This window comes from Podarcis cretensis, assembly GCF_951804945.1.
Source record: "Podarcis cretensis genome assembly, chromosome: 11".
Classification (NCBI taxonomy): domain Eukaryota; kingdom Metazoa; phylum Chordata; class Lepidosauria; order Squamata; family Lacertidae; genus Podarcis; species Podarcis cretensis.
This window is the reverse complement of record NC_137180.1, coordinates 36,369,674-36,382,189: the sequence shown is the minus strand read 5'-3', so window position 1 is coordinate 36,382,189 and position 12,516 is coordinate 36,369,674. Positions and strand designations below refer to the sequence as shown.

Here is a 12,516-nt window from a genome sequence, read left to right as displayed (position 1 = left end):
CAATCACAGGGATGCGGGTAGCGCTGCGGTCTAAACCATTGGGTCTCTTGGGCTTGCCGATCAGAAGATTGGCAGTTTGAATCCACACATTGGGTTGAGCTCCTGTTGCTCTGTCCCGGCTCCTCCCTACCTAGCAGTTTGAAAGCACGCCAGTGCAAGTAGATAAATAGGTACCGCTGTGGCGGGAAAGTAAACGGCGTTTCCCTGTGCTCTGGCTTCCATCATGGTGTCCCGTTGTGCCAGAAGCGGTTTAGTTATGCTGGCCACATGACCCGGAAAGCTGTCTGTGGACAAACACCAGATCCTTCGGCCTGAAAGCGAGATGAGCGCCACAACCCCATAGTTGCCTTTGACTGGACTTAACCGTCCAGGGGTCCTTTTACTAACAGCAATGTTTTAGATACAACTTGCACCCAAAGGGCAAAAGAAAAGTAATGAGCTGATCAAAGTAGAAGTTATATGCCTGGGCAGAAGGGAAGATTTTTCTTTTTTCTGGGGTGGGGTTTAGAGAAGAAGGTGCAAAAAGAAAATAGAACATTTTTGAGGTGCATAACCAAAAATATACCATAAGTTGCTAAGATCATAAGCTGCCCAGATAATGATTTTGGGGATGTTACAGAAATGCATGCAGGACAGAGAGAAAGGGTTGCTTAGTTGTCTTTGAAGAACACCTTGGACACAGCAACAGAATGAATGCCAATCAGAGCTGCTGTTATGATTGCAGGAAGCATATGTGGTGCCTTTCTGACCCAGAGCTACCAGCTTCCGGTCCTTGATACAATGTTTGTGAGGAAGAAACATCGAGGGAAAGATTTTGGGCTGCTGATGCTGGAAGATTTTGTGGATTCTTTCACAGAAGATGCTCTTGGCCTGCGGTTCCCACTCACGTCTTTTATGCTTGTTGGTAAGCCCTTCCGTTAGTCTCATTGCATCAAACCATACTGATATGGATAATGTATTTTTTTAGTTTCTAGGGTTCTGCTTAAAGGGCCATCCAATTATATCCAAAGAGAGAAAGAAACCTCCTTGATCTCAGGAACCACAGTGCCAAATTGGCAATGGTATCTTCAGAGGTGTCCAAATCAGCACTGTTTGAAATGGTTCTGACCAGGATCTTGATTCAAAATGGTGCCAGAAGATTTCTGAACATAGGACAAAACCTGCTCCTCCCATCTTGGGAACAGTCATGCCAAATTGGCTGACGATATCGTCAGAGGCATCCCAATTGGCCCAGTTTGAAACTGTGTGTTGCGCCCAAGAGACCTGGGCCCCTTAGAGTTGGTGCCTGTGGTGGGAAGAAAGCATGAAGTACACAGACAAGGAAGAAGAGAAAAAAGCCCAAGATACAGCAGTTCTCTTAGACAAATGAAATATATTCTGTATCATGATTGGGAAGCCCGTGGCCCTCCAGGTGATGTTGAATTCCCAGCTTCCATCAGCCCAAGCCAGCATGTCTAGTCCAGCAACAACAGAAAGGCCACAAGTTCTCCAACCTTGTACTGAATGTTCCCTCCCTTCCTTGAACCAGCTACGGCCATCAAACACCCCATTTCCTTCTGCAGTCATTACTGTGGGTTCTACATTTTTGAGTCCCAGTGGCTAGTTTGACCTGTGGAAATACTGAATGGGAATATTGGTTTTGGTCCTCATATAATTTCTCTGCTCATAACTTTCAAGCAGCATAGGAATCAAGTATACATCAGAATCGGGCACATGCCTCAAAATGGTATCTGCACACAACTTGGGGAGTTGCTATGAAGATAGGTTTTTACATAAATGTTTCATACCTCAGTTACTGGATCGGATCTTTTGCATTCCTGTTGGCTTTACTTGAATTAGACTTGGCTGTATCCTTTTGCATACTTCAAAGAGCTGACCAGACAATTAAGATAAGACATGCACTCTGCCACGAAGAGTTGTTCTGAAAGTTTAGGGTCTGAAATCCCTTGGGTGTGGCAATAGAAGAGAAAGAATTGCAGATATGCTTACTGCTCTCCAGGTTCAGGTTCCCAAAAGTTATTTAAACTGGTGGCATTTCATAGATGCTGAAGCTCCTGTTACTTTAACATTGCTTTCAGTTACCATATTGGCCTGAATATAAGCCACACCCAAATATAAGCCACACCTTTAAAATGAGAGGGGGGAAAAGAAAAAATACCCTAATAGAAGCCACTCCCTTCCTCGCTGTTCCTGGCCGCATACTGGGGGTGGGGGTGGGGTGGCACGCTTCGTTGCCTTTCCCCTTCCTTGCTCTCTCCCTTCCCAGCCTTGTGGGGAGGGGGGGCTACGCATGGGGCGGACGCCGCTTTGCTGAGTAACGTAAGGTCGTGAATATAAGCCGCACTTTAACTTTTCACGGTTGGAATTTGGGGGGAAAGTGAGGCTTATATTCAGGCCAATACGGTATATAGTGCTAACAGCCTTGTACCCTGTATTGCTTGGGCATTCTAAAAGGCAAACAAAAATCTGCAGTTTTGAAATTGGTGGTTAAAATCTGTAGTTTTGAAAGGTCCCATCTGCCACCTTGTTTCAAAACGACATCCAATTGTATCCAAACATAGATGAAAACCTGCTCCTTGATACCAGGAACTATCATGCAAAATTGGGTTAAAATCAATGCAGTTTTGAAAGGTTCAGACCACCATCTTGATTCTGCATAGCATCCAGTTTTATCCAATCCTAGTGAGAAACTAACTCCTTGAGATCCGGTACTGTCATGCAAAGTTTAGTTACGATAAGTTAAGAGCTATCCAAATGTATAGTGAACAAACAACTTTCCAAAACATTCATTACTTAAAAGGTGCCTTCTTAGCTGTTCATGAAAGCAAATAACACAGATGATTTACAGATATAGGCTGCTAAATGCTTATTGGAAAACTAATTGTGCTTATTTACACGAGACAGCTGGTGTGGTGTTGCAAATAGTAATAAGTAAATAAATATATATATATTTTTTAAAAATTCAAAATATTCTTATGTAGGGCAATTATACTGTCTGTGACAGAGCTGACACTTCCTTGGAGAAGTCTTTAAAATAAGTTTGTCATCATGGTGACGAGGAAAAGTATTTTGTAAAGGAATTATGCAAGTACTGAACCCATTTTGTTAATATTTTTCCCAGCTTGCCAGAAGTACTTTGAACGGTATCCAGGGGATCATGACCTTCTGTGGGAAATTGAAGGCACTGGCAACATTCACCAGCGGAAAACTGTAGCTAGCATCTTGCAGAGAGAAAGTTTCAAATGCATAGGTATGATGGCATGGTGTAAGCATGGCTGGGGAGCAGAGGGGATGAGGTGCTGAAAAATACACGGTTGCTGATGTGGACCTTGAAGAGAGGCTGTTTTAAATTGCTGTTTGCATATTCTTTTTCTGAATTTTTCCAAGAACAGAAGGCTCACAGAAAGAAAACAGTGGTTCCCAGGCTGATGAAAGTTTTCTGCAGACTGCCATGAACACCACAAGTGAGCAGGCATCTGAGCCCAGGGAAACACAGTTAAGTGTAGGTACACAAGCTGTTTTCTCTGTTTTAGTTTGGAACATGTGTGTCCCCTTTATTTTTAACTTCTGAGCAGTTTTATTGAAGTGGGAAGAAACATCAGGGAACACTAAAAAGCAAGTTTGCTTCGGGTTGGGTGCTCTGCCCCTCCTCTCAAATTTACTTCAACTACATTTGGTGATATTCTTCTTCTATAATTAAAAAATAATGTTTGGAAAGGATATGTGAAGTGCTTCAGCTGTTCTTAGAGGTAACAGGTGCTGCATGTGTAAGTGTGTGACAGGCTTTTTACATTTTTGCCCCCTCATAAAACATTGTCGTTCATGTGATATTGTTCAGCAACATGTGTATGTTTAAAGCCTTTTACCTACCCAGTCAGTTTAAAGATTACTTTGTTCTGTTTTTAATGGTTCTATGTTTGGTTGTGTATAACAAAACACAGAACCATTAAAAATAGAAAAAAGTAATCCTTAAACTGACTGGCTAGGTAAAAGACTTTAAACATACACATAGACATACAGTCGTACCTTGGAAGTCAAATGGAATCCGTTCTGGAAGTCTGTTCTATTTCCAAAATGTTTGGAAACCAAGGTGCGGCTTCTGATTGCCTGCAGGAAGCTCCTGCAGGTAATTGGAAGCTGTGACGGACATTTGACATGCAGAGAACGTTCGCAAACTGGAACACGCACTTCTGGATTTGAGGCATTCGGGAGTCAGAACGTACAAGTGCCAAGGCATTCAGCTTCCAAGGTACGACCGTACACACACACACATACATACATACATACATACATACATAACTTGATTTGTATATTGCCTTCTCATAGTTCAAACCATGCTCAAGGCAGCTTACAACATGGAAAAAATGCATAATTTCAAACATAACAAGAGTAGTCATAAACCAAAACATCAGAAAGTACTCAACCAAATTAAACAATTTCCGCATACATCATAATAAGATCGAAAACAAAGATACAAAAAATAAACATCAATAATAGCAACAACTTCCCCTAAACAATTCCACAGCCCAAGAGTCTGCAGAGGGCTGTTGCCCGAGGTCCAATCTAACCTATCCAGATGGCACATACTTAGTCAAACCACCTCAAGGTGCTGCTAGACAAGCAGCACTTCACAAAGAACAAGGGCTTATGGTCTAAAATAGACCTAGAGAAAGGGAAATAATGGAGGGATGGGAACGTACGGGAAAGAATGGGATTATATAAAATACACATACTTCAGCTTAATTACGATGTAAGGTATAGAGACTGGGGGGCGGTGAGGGAGCAGCAGTTTCTAAAGGATCAGGAAAAGAAATACGGGGCGAGGGGTGTGGAAGTGGAACAATGAACAGAAATGAGATTAGGATAGAGACTGAGAAAAAGGGGGCTTGTGGGTGCCATGAAGTTTGCCAGAAAGTGTCTCTGGCAGAACCCAGAGTTCAGGCAGTCCTGGCACACACAGACTCTTCAGGGACGTTTGGCTGTTGCCAAAGAGCAGCCACCTGGGCAGAGGTGAATTGGGTGAAGGCTTTGCCTTAGGTAGGTGATGGAGGGGAAACTATGACTCCCTTTCATAAGCTTGCCTGTGAAAAGAAGGAAGCAGCTGGCACAGCTTGCGTTTTTCAGAGTGGTACATATGAAAAGGGTAAGGTAATACCTCTCGTGTATCCTAAGTATTTGACGCAGACAACAAAGGGAATTAAATTAACTTTTGTCAAAATCCAGATGGTGTGTATAATTGAATAATAATACGAATGCAAGAAAATGTGCCAATAATGTCATAAGGATCTTCAGTAGTGTGTCATTTATTTATTTTTAAGTTTGTTGTTTCTCTCTTCCAGGCTGATGCTCATAAAAACAAAGATGGCTTAGAAGTATTTGAAGGCACATCTGAAGGTAAAAGAAGTCTAGCTTGCATGATTTCTGTTAGAACTTTCTTGTTGCCCACAATATGCTCCATCACCACCTAAGCTTTGGGTTCTTCAACTAATGCCTCTGCATTTCAGTGATGCAATACCAAAGAGAGATTTCTTTTTTAAGAAGTCAAAAACCATGCATGGAAAAAATTGGCACATTTTATCTTACTTTAATGGAGCCCTGGGTGGTGGGGGAGGAGGGAAATTAAGTCAAGCGCTTAGTAACTTGTGTATTCCTAAGTTTTTTTTAATCGTATAAAGCACAAAATGCAAATGAGTTTAGTACATGCCAAATAAGAACCAAGATTCAGAATACCGTATTTTTTGCCCTATAGGACGCACTTTTCCCCCTCCAAAAATGAAGGGGAAATCTGTGTGCGTCCTATGGGACGAATACAGGCTTTCGCTGAAGCTTGGAGAGCGAGAGGGGTCGGTGCGCACCGACCCCTCTCGCTCTCCAGGCTTCAGGAAGCTATCAGCAAGCCTGGGGAGCCCACGGGAGTTCCCGCAGGGCTCCCCACGCTGTGGATAGCAGCCGCCCGGCACGCAGGTTGCCCTGAAGCAGAGCGCCCCGCGCGCCGGTCAGACATCGGCCAGCCCCACAAGCTCGGGGGACAGCGGGGAGGTGCAGCGCCACCATCCCGCTGTTCCCTGACCTGGTTTTGGGGGAGAAATAAAGGAATTTTTTTTCCTTTATTCCCCCCCCCCAAAAAAAAAAATTAGGTGGGACGGAGCATCCTATGGGACGAAAAATACGGTACTTAATTAAATTGCCCAGTAGGAAATAGAGTAGTTTATGAGCCAGAAAATAAAAAATATAAACGAATTCCAAAACATTTCTACTTACTCTGGAATATCTGTTATGAATGCACATCTTGATTGTTTTTCAGGTTCCAAAAAGTTGTTACAAAACTGTTACAATTATAACACAAATCCTTAGTTTCCTAATACACTCCCAATCGTCTCTGACCCTCACTAAATGAATGAGTTTAGCCATGTAGAGAATTTGCCAAATAGGCTCCAATCAGCCCTCTACTTTAGGCCATTTACTTGATTCCACTGGCTGCGCCTTGAACTCACTGCTGTCAAAACAGTACATGCAGGTTTATTTCAAAGATAAAATGACCTGGGAATAACTCCCATAGAACTCAATGGAGTTTGCTTCTGAGTACATGGTACATGCATAGGAGTGCAGTGTGGAACTTGCACAGTCACGGGAAAAAGAAAGTTCACCCTCTTTGAATTTTGTGGTTTTACATACAAGGACATAATAACAATCTTCTGTTCCTTAGCAGGTCTTCAAATTGGGTAAATACAACCTCAGGTGAACAACAGCACATAACATATTACACCGTCTCATGATTTATTTAACAGAAATCAAGCCAAAATGGAGAAACTATAAGTACACCCTTACTGCTTCCATAGGAATTAAGGGGCTAAGCAGCAGATAGGTGCTGCTGATCAAATGCCCTTGCTTAATTGATCATCAGCAAGTCTGTCCTTATGCAGAGTAAAGGTATTCTTAATTTGAAGAATGCTCAGATGATAGTGTTACCGGTCTATTGCATTTGCTTTGGAGAATGGGCAGTTCTTTATTGTGCTTCCCTCTGAACCTGCAAAGGCGTATGTAAAATCTTTGTTCCTGTGGATGTCACTGAAGGAGGAGCCACTGCCTGTACCAAAAAGCAAAAAGCCTAAGAAAATACGCTTCAGATTCCTAGGAACCAGCACTTGCTTTTTAGATGGCTACACAAAACTGTAAAATACTTGATTTCTAGTGCCACCAGCACAAGGTTAGCGCAGGCTGGGTTTCTAGGCATGTTCAAGCTTTGTGACATTATTTACCTGTATTCAGATCTGAGCGTGTGGGGTTTTTCTTCCCCTCAGAACTTAATGCTGCTCAGCTTTCTACACGATCGCGAGGCAATAATCTCAAACGTCCAAAGTTGGGGAAAAGGTTCCAAGAGCCTGAAATGGTTGAAGATGAAGATATAAGTGTTTTTCAAACACCAGAAAGCAGGTATACTTATGTGTGTGTATGTGTTGTATAAGAAATGTAGGGTCTCTGTTGTATTGAATTGTGCAAAGGAATAGCATATATACTTGGGTAGTTGTAGATGGATTGAAATCTTGGTATGTGATTGTTGTTGTTGTTGTTGTTATTATTATTATTATTACTACTACTACTAATACTATTTATTTATTCAGTTGATTATTTGCCCTTCACCATAAGATCCTCAGGAGAGTTTCAACAATTTAAAATACAGTATTAAAAACAGTTTCAAATGAAGGAAATTTGTTGCAAGGAAAGGCTTGTTAATGTTTATTTTTTATTCCTCATCATCAACCTATCAGAACTAAAAGAGAATCTGCATGCCAAATAAAATTTTTAACTCTGATTTTTCACCCATCTAGGATTCTGACAGTGTAATCCTATACATGACTGCTTGACATTAAGTCTCGTTGTGTTCAATAGGAATGGGGCCTTTACCCAATTTAGTGTGTATAGGGTTGTAGCCTCACTGAGCAAGGTCTGCTTGCTGGCAGGAGTTAGGATTGTGTTGAGGTGTTTTCCAGTGGAGAGGAGCAGTAGAAAAGAGCTCATTTAGCAAGGTGGGAATCTCCACTGTGGAAGCCGTTATTTCACCTGCCGAAAGCTCCACATGCTTGGCCTACCACCCTTGGTGTTATGCCCCAAAAGCAGGTGTTTCGGGGGCAGCATAGGAGAGAGGCAGCCTTGGATCTACTGGATCCATTCCCCTTTCATTCTCTGAAGAAGCCACGGGATCAGGCTCCTTCATCCATGGCTGGAGTTGGCATCAATAATTTCTGCTCATAGGAACAAATGCAGTAAATTGATTTCTATAAAGTGTCATTTGAAATGGAAATACTTCCTTGATTTTTTAAAATGTTTCGCTGGATGAAGTTACTGGTTGGGTTTGTCTGTATGTCATACTGATTTATTATCCGCTGCCTAATTTCATCTGCGTCTCTCACATTAAAAGTGTGCATTTCAATATTACATATACCTTGAGTATTTCACATTCATTGTTCTTGTTGCTGCACAGACCAGAACCTGATGCACGTGTATCTGAAAGTTCGGAAGAGGTGATGGAGATGGAAGAAAATGTGGTTGAAAGTGAGCAGGAGGTGTTAGTTGAAAACCAGAAACAACCAGCCCAAGAAGCACCACAGATGTGTCCTGCATCTGAGAAACAAGATGATAAAGAGGTGTGATTTGAATATATTAAGAACAATTTGTCTGTTTGAGGCACTAACAACCCTTTTTCTGCCAAGTATGACAGAGGAGGAAGTCATGGACTTCTGCCTGCTATTGCCTTCTCTGCTTGGACAGAAGGCTTTGTATGCACTGAGATAAGCATCTAGAAAAAACTAGGGTACATATGACCCCTTCATGGTGTCAAGTTTATATATTATTCTAAACTCTGGAAAGGATGTGCCTTTGTTGCAAGGTAGCTTTACTTGTAAGGGATGCGGGTGGCACTATGGGTTAAACCACAGATCCTAGGACTTGCCGATCAGAAGGTCAGCGGTTCAAATCCCCACGATGGGGTGCGCTCCCGTTGCTCGGTCCCTGCTCCTGCCAACCTAGTAGTTCGAAAGCACGTTAAAGTGCAAGTAGATAAATAGGTACCGCTCCGGCAGGAAGGTAAACAGCGTTTCCATGCGCTGCTCTGGTTTGCCAGAAACTGCTTAGTCATGCTGGCCACATGAACTGGAAGCTGTACTCCGGCTCCCTCGGCCAATAAAGTGAGATGAGCGCCGCAACCCAAGAGTTGGCCACGACTGGACCTAATGGTCAGGGGTCCCTTTACCTTTACCAAGCTTTACTTGTAACAAGTGGAAAAGGAGTTGACTGAATAATGTGTGCATCCAACCAGGAAGTAATATTTTTTTCTTTTGTTGTTTTCTATGCTTTTTATCATTTGAGACTCTTGTCACCGATGTATTGAATTCTGTTGTTAACATTACATGATAAAAGTGGCTTTGCACCATTTTAATGTGTACATGCCGTTTTATAGGAAATGGAAGTGGAGCCACTCAACGGAGAGCTCGTGGAAGATGCTATCAAGGTCTCAATAGTGGCTGAAGGACAAACAGGAAGTGAAGCGGTGGATGGAGAGTCAAAGTTGCAGTTGGAAAATCCAGAGGAAACAACTTTAACCTTACTTGTCCCATTAATCCTTGATTCCTCAGTAAAATCCACTGAAGACAGTGATGACAATGTTTCTGATAAGGTGAGTGGAAATATATAAGCGATGCTTAAGAGTTTCTTCTCCACCATGTTAATACAATCATTGGCAATATTATAAAAATAATAATAATTAAATCCAGCCCATTGGAATATAGCATGCTGTACAAGGGAAGCTTTTAATGTTTAACAGACTACTGTATTTTAATACTTTGTTGGAAGCTGCCCAGAGTGGCTGGGGAAACCCAGCCAGATGGGCGGGGTATAAATAAGAAATGATTATTATTATTATTACAAAGTTAAGAATCTCATCTGTGGCCCTCAGAATATTGTCAAAAAGTTTCCTCGACTTTGACTTAAAATGGCTAACAAGAGTTTGTTTTTCTCTATTAGGTTGACAGTGTGGCAGATGCAGAACTTCCACCCGAAGAGGAACAACAAGCAACGCAAAGGAAAAGGACCCTTGTTCCAAATGCAGATCCCGTCGCTGCAGCCGAGAAGGAAGAACCCTCCAACAACGGCCTTTCGAACTCTGTAGCAACCGCTGAAGCTCTGGAAGATACCATTTCTGAGAATGTGTCTCCTAATACAACTTCCTCTGTGGAGGAGCAGAGTGAAGAAGGAGGCTCTGACACTCCAGAGGCCCCCGTTGTTCTAGGCCAGGGAGCTTTAGTGATGGTTGAACTGGAGGATATCTCGTACTCGCATCACCCAGAAGGGCAAAAGAACCAACTGGATGAACAGTCTGAAGAGTCAGCTGAGCCCACCTCTGAGAAAGCCGCAGACAGCAGTTCAGAGGATGTGGAAATCGAAGTGCCCGTAGTGGATAGGCGGACCTTAAGAAGGAAGGCCAAAGGATACAAAGGACCACCCAAGAAAAAAGGAAAGCTCATTTGAAAAAGGAAGAAGAGCAATGTTTTCACCCAGCTGGATCACTTTCCGTACTTTTCTTAAAAAACAAAACAAAAACAAAATATGAAACTACATGGAACACCAGAACACACGTGTATTCAAACACTCTGCATTTCCTGGTTCAGTTATTCGTTTTGTGTGTTTAACCACTATATGAGGAGAACAAATTTGGAGGTAAACGGTTAGTCTTTTAAAAAAATAGTAGGACCTATTTTAGCCCAGTTTGTTTAGCCACAAAAAAAGCTTTCCATCAGGCCACAGTAGAGTTGTGGAGAGGCCAAACAAATTACACGACAAATTGTAAATTACCAAGCCTTCTGATGTGGCTTTTGATTCGTAAGCCATTATTTACAACAGCTGTTCCCCTAGAAGTAAGTAAGTAAGTAACTATTTGTCCTGTATGTTCTTTTTATGTGTACTTCTCTGGTTCTAGCTTAGAGAACATGCTGTGAATCTGCCCCTTATGGTGTGGAAGTAGACACACCCTGGTAACTTCAGAGTTAACTTTCATAGGCTTATTGGGAACAGAAGCTATGACTAGTTATTTCTCAAGCCTGGAGCATTATTTTTGTAGCAAATTAAAATCCTGTTTTAACACAATGCAAAATATCTGACATTATTTCTGCTTAGTTGTGAGCATTGTTCCCTGTTGCATCTTTGGCTCTTCATGGATGCTATATCCACTTTCATTAAGTCAAGCGTCAGCCGCTCCCAACTATGAATCAGCTAATCCTGAATTCTGTTTTATATTGGGAGTCTTCTTGTTATTTCACATTGTGAATAAAGCAGATTGTTTTAACTAGCGAAGCTTCTAAAATAACAGATGGAAACGGAAGAGTAATTAAGAGTTAACGGTAAGATAAGAACCTCAGATTTGTACGGTTACACCTTTTTATAAGTAGCGGCAATTCGTAAGGTTCGTAAAAAAATGTTACGTTTTAAATTTGAAGCAATTTCTTTTTTAGTGTTTATTAATAAAAAGGTTCACTTGAATAGCGTGGAAAGATTTTGATTTCAATGTGCTGAGGATTGGTCTGTTTTGGCTTTCTGATTGTACAGAAATTCTGGCTATTTTCTAATAGCTCAGTTGACTGGTAGGACTTTTTTATTTTTAAACTTTTTTTTCTTGTCTTGACAAAAGTGCTGGTTTTTTTGTTTTTGTTTTTTAAAACATGTCATGAGAAGGTTTGGGACATGCATAGAACTGCCAAGTTGAGTGGGTTTTTCAGGGCGTTCTTTTTTCTACCAATGTACATTCTGTATTGTGGATTAGGAGTGTATGTGCAGAAATATTAGTTGTTGTTTATAAACAATATATTCAAGTGAACCTTCAGCATTTTTAATGTTTGATTAAATACTTTCTTACAAAGCACATTAAAAACCGTTTAAGGCTTGTCTCTTGTAGTACTAAGAGCTTCTTTTGTAAAATACAACACCGTGACAATTTAAGAATTGTCCGCAGCTTTTGCCACGTCTCTAGGACTGGAGTTTTTGAGGATGATGATGGGGTGGGTTTAGAACCTTGTGTACAGAGTTTTAACAAATATAGGATATGAATGTTAGGTGTGTTGGGCTAAGCATTATTAAAGTAAACATTTTGTGGGGCTTTACATTTCTTGCTCTGTAAATCAAAGCTGCGTTTTGTGAGGTGACTCGAGTCTGTATCCCTGTCATGGCTTCTGGATTACAGTGATAACAGTTTTAAGAGTGCTTTTAAATTGGTGTGCGTTCTCCCCCAAATCAGATATTGGTCCTTCTGCATTTAATGTTATGGAACTTTGCTAGTGAAGTCAAATTTTTGTCTTCATTCTGCAACTTCAACTGGTCTGTGGTGGCATCTTATTGCAAATGTATATTTCTTCAGTTAGAGCTCAGCTTCTCCACACTACTTGGGTGTGTTTTAAGGTACCATAATATTCATGGAAGTGGGTCCAGGAGCGGCTGCTTTGTGCATAAACCGGAGTAGCAAGGTTTTTT

The 12,516-nt window shown here is 41.5% G+C and overlaps 1 protein-coding gene across 4 annotated transcripts in view; it reads left to right on the top strand.

The window, feature by feature from the left end:
• Positions 1-12,244, top strand: part of FAM169A (family with sequence similarity 169 member A) — a 38,835-nt gene extending 26,591 nt beyond the window's left edge. For all 4 annotated transcript variants that reach the window (XM_079995524.1, XM_079995521.1, XM_079995523.1 and 1 more), the window contains exons 7-14: positions 725-904; positions 3,122-3,250; positions 3,393-3,502; positions 5,340-5,394; positions 7,302-7,434; positions 8,483-8,645; positions 9,458-9,673; positions 10,021-12,244. In XM_079995524.1, the coding sequence (XP_079851650.1) occupies positions 725-904; positions 3,122-3,250; positions 3,393-3,502; positions 5,340-5,394; positions 7,302-7,434; positions 8,483-8,645; positions 9,458-9,673; positions 10,021-10,524 (1,490 nt within the window). In that variant the 3' untranslated portion in view covers positions 10,525-12,244. The remainder of the gene's footprint in view (positions 1-724; positions 905-3,121; positions 3,251-3,392; positions 3,503-5,339; positions 5,395-7,301; positions 7,435-8,482; positions 8,646-9,457; positions 9,674-10,020) is intronic.
• The last annotated feature ends 272 nt before the right edge of the window (positions 12,245-12,516 follow it).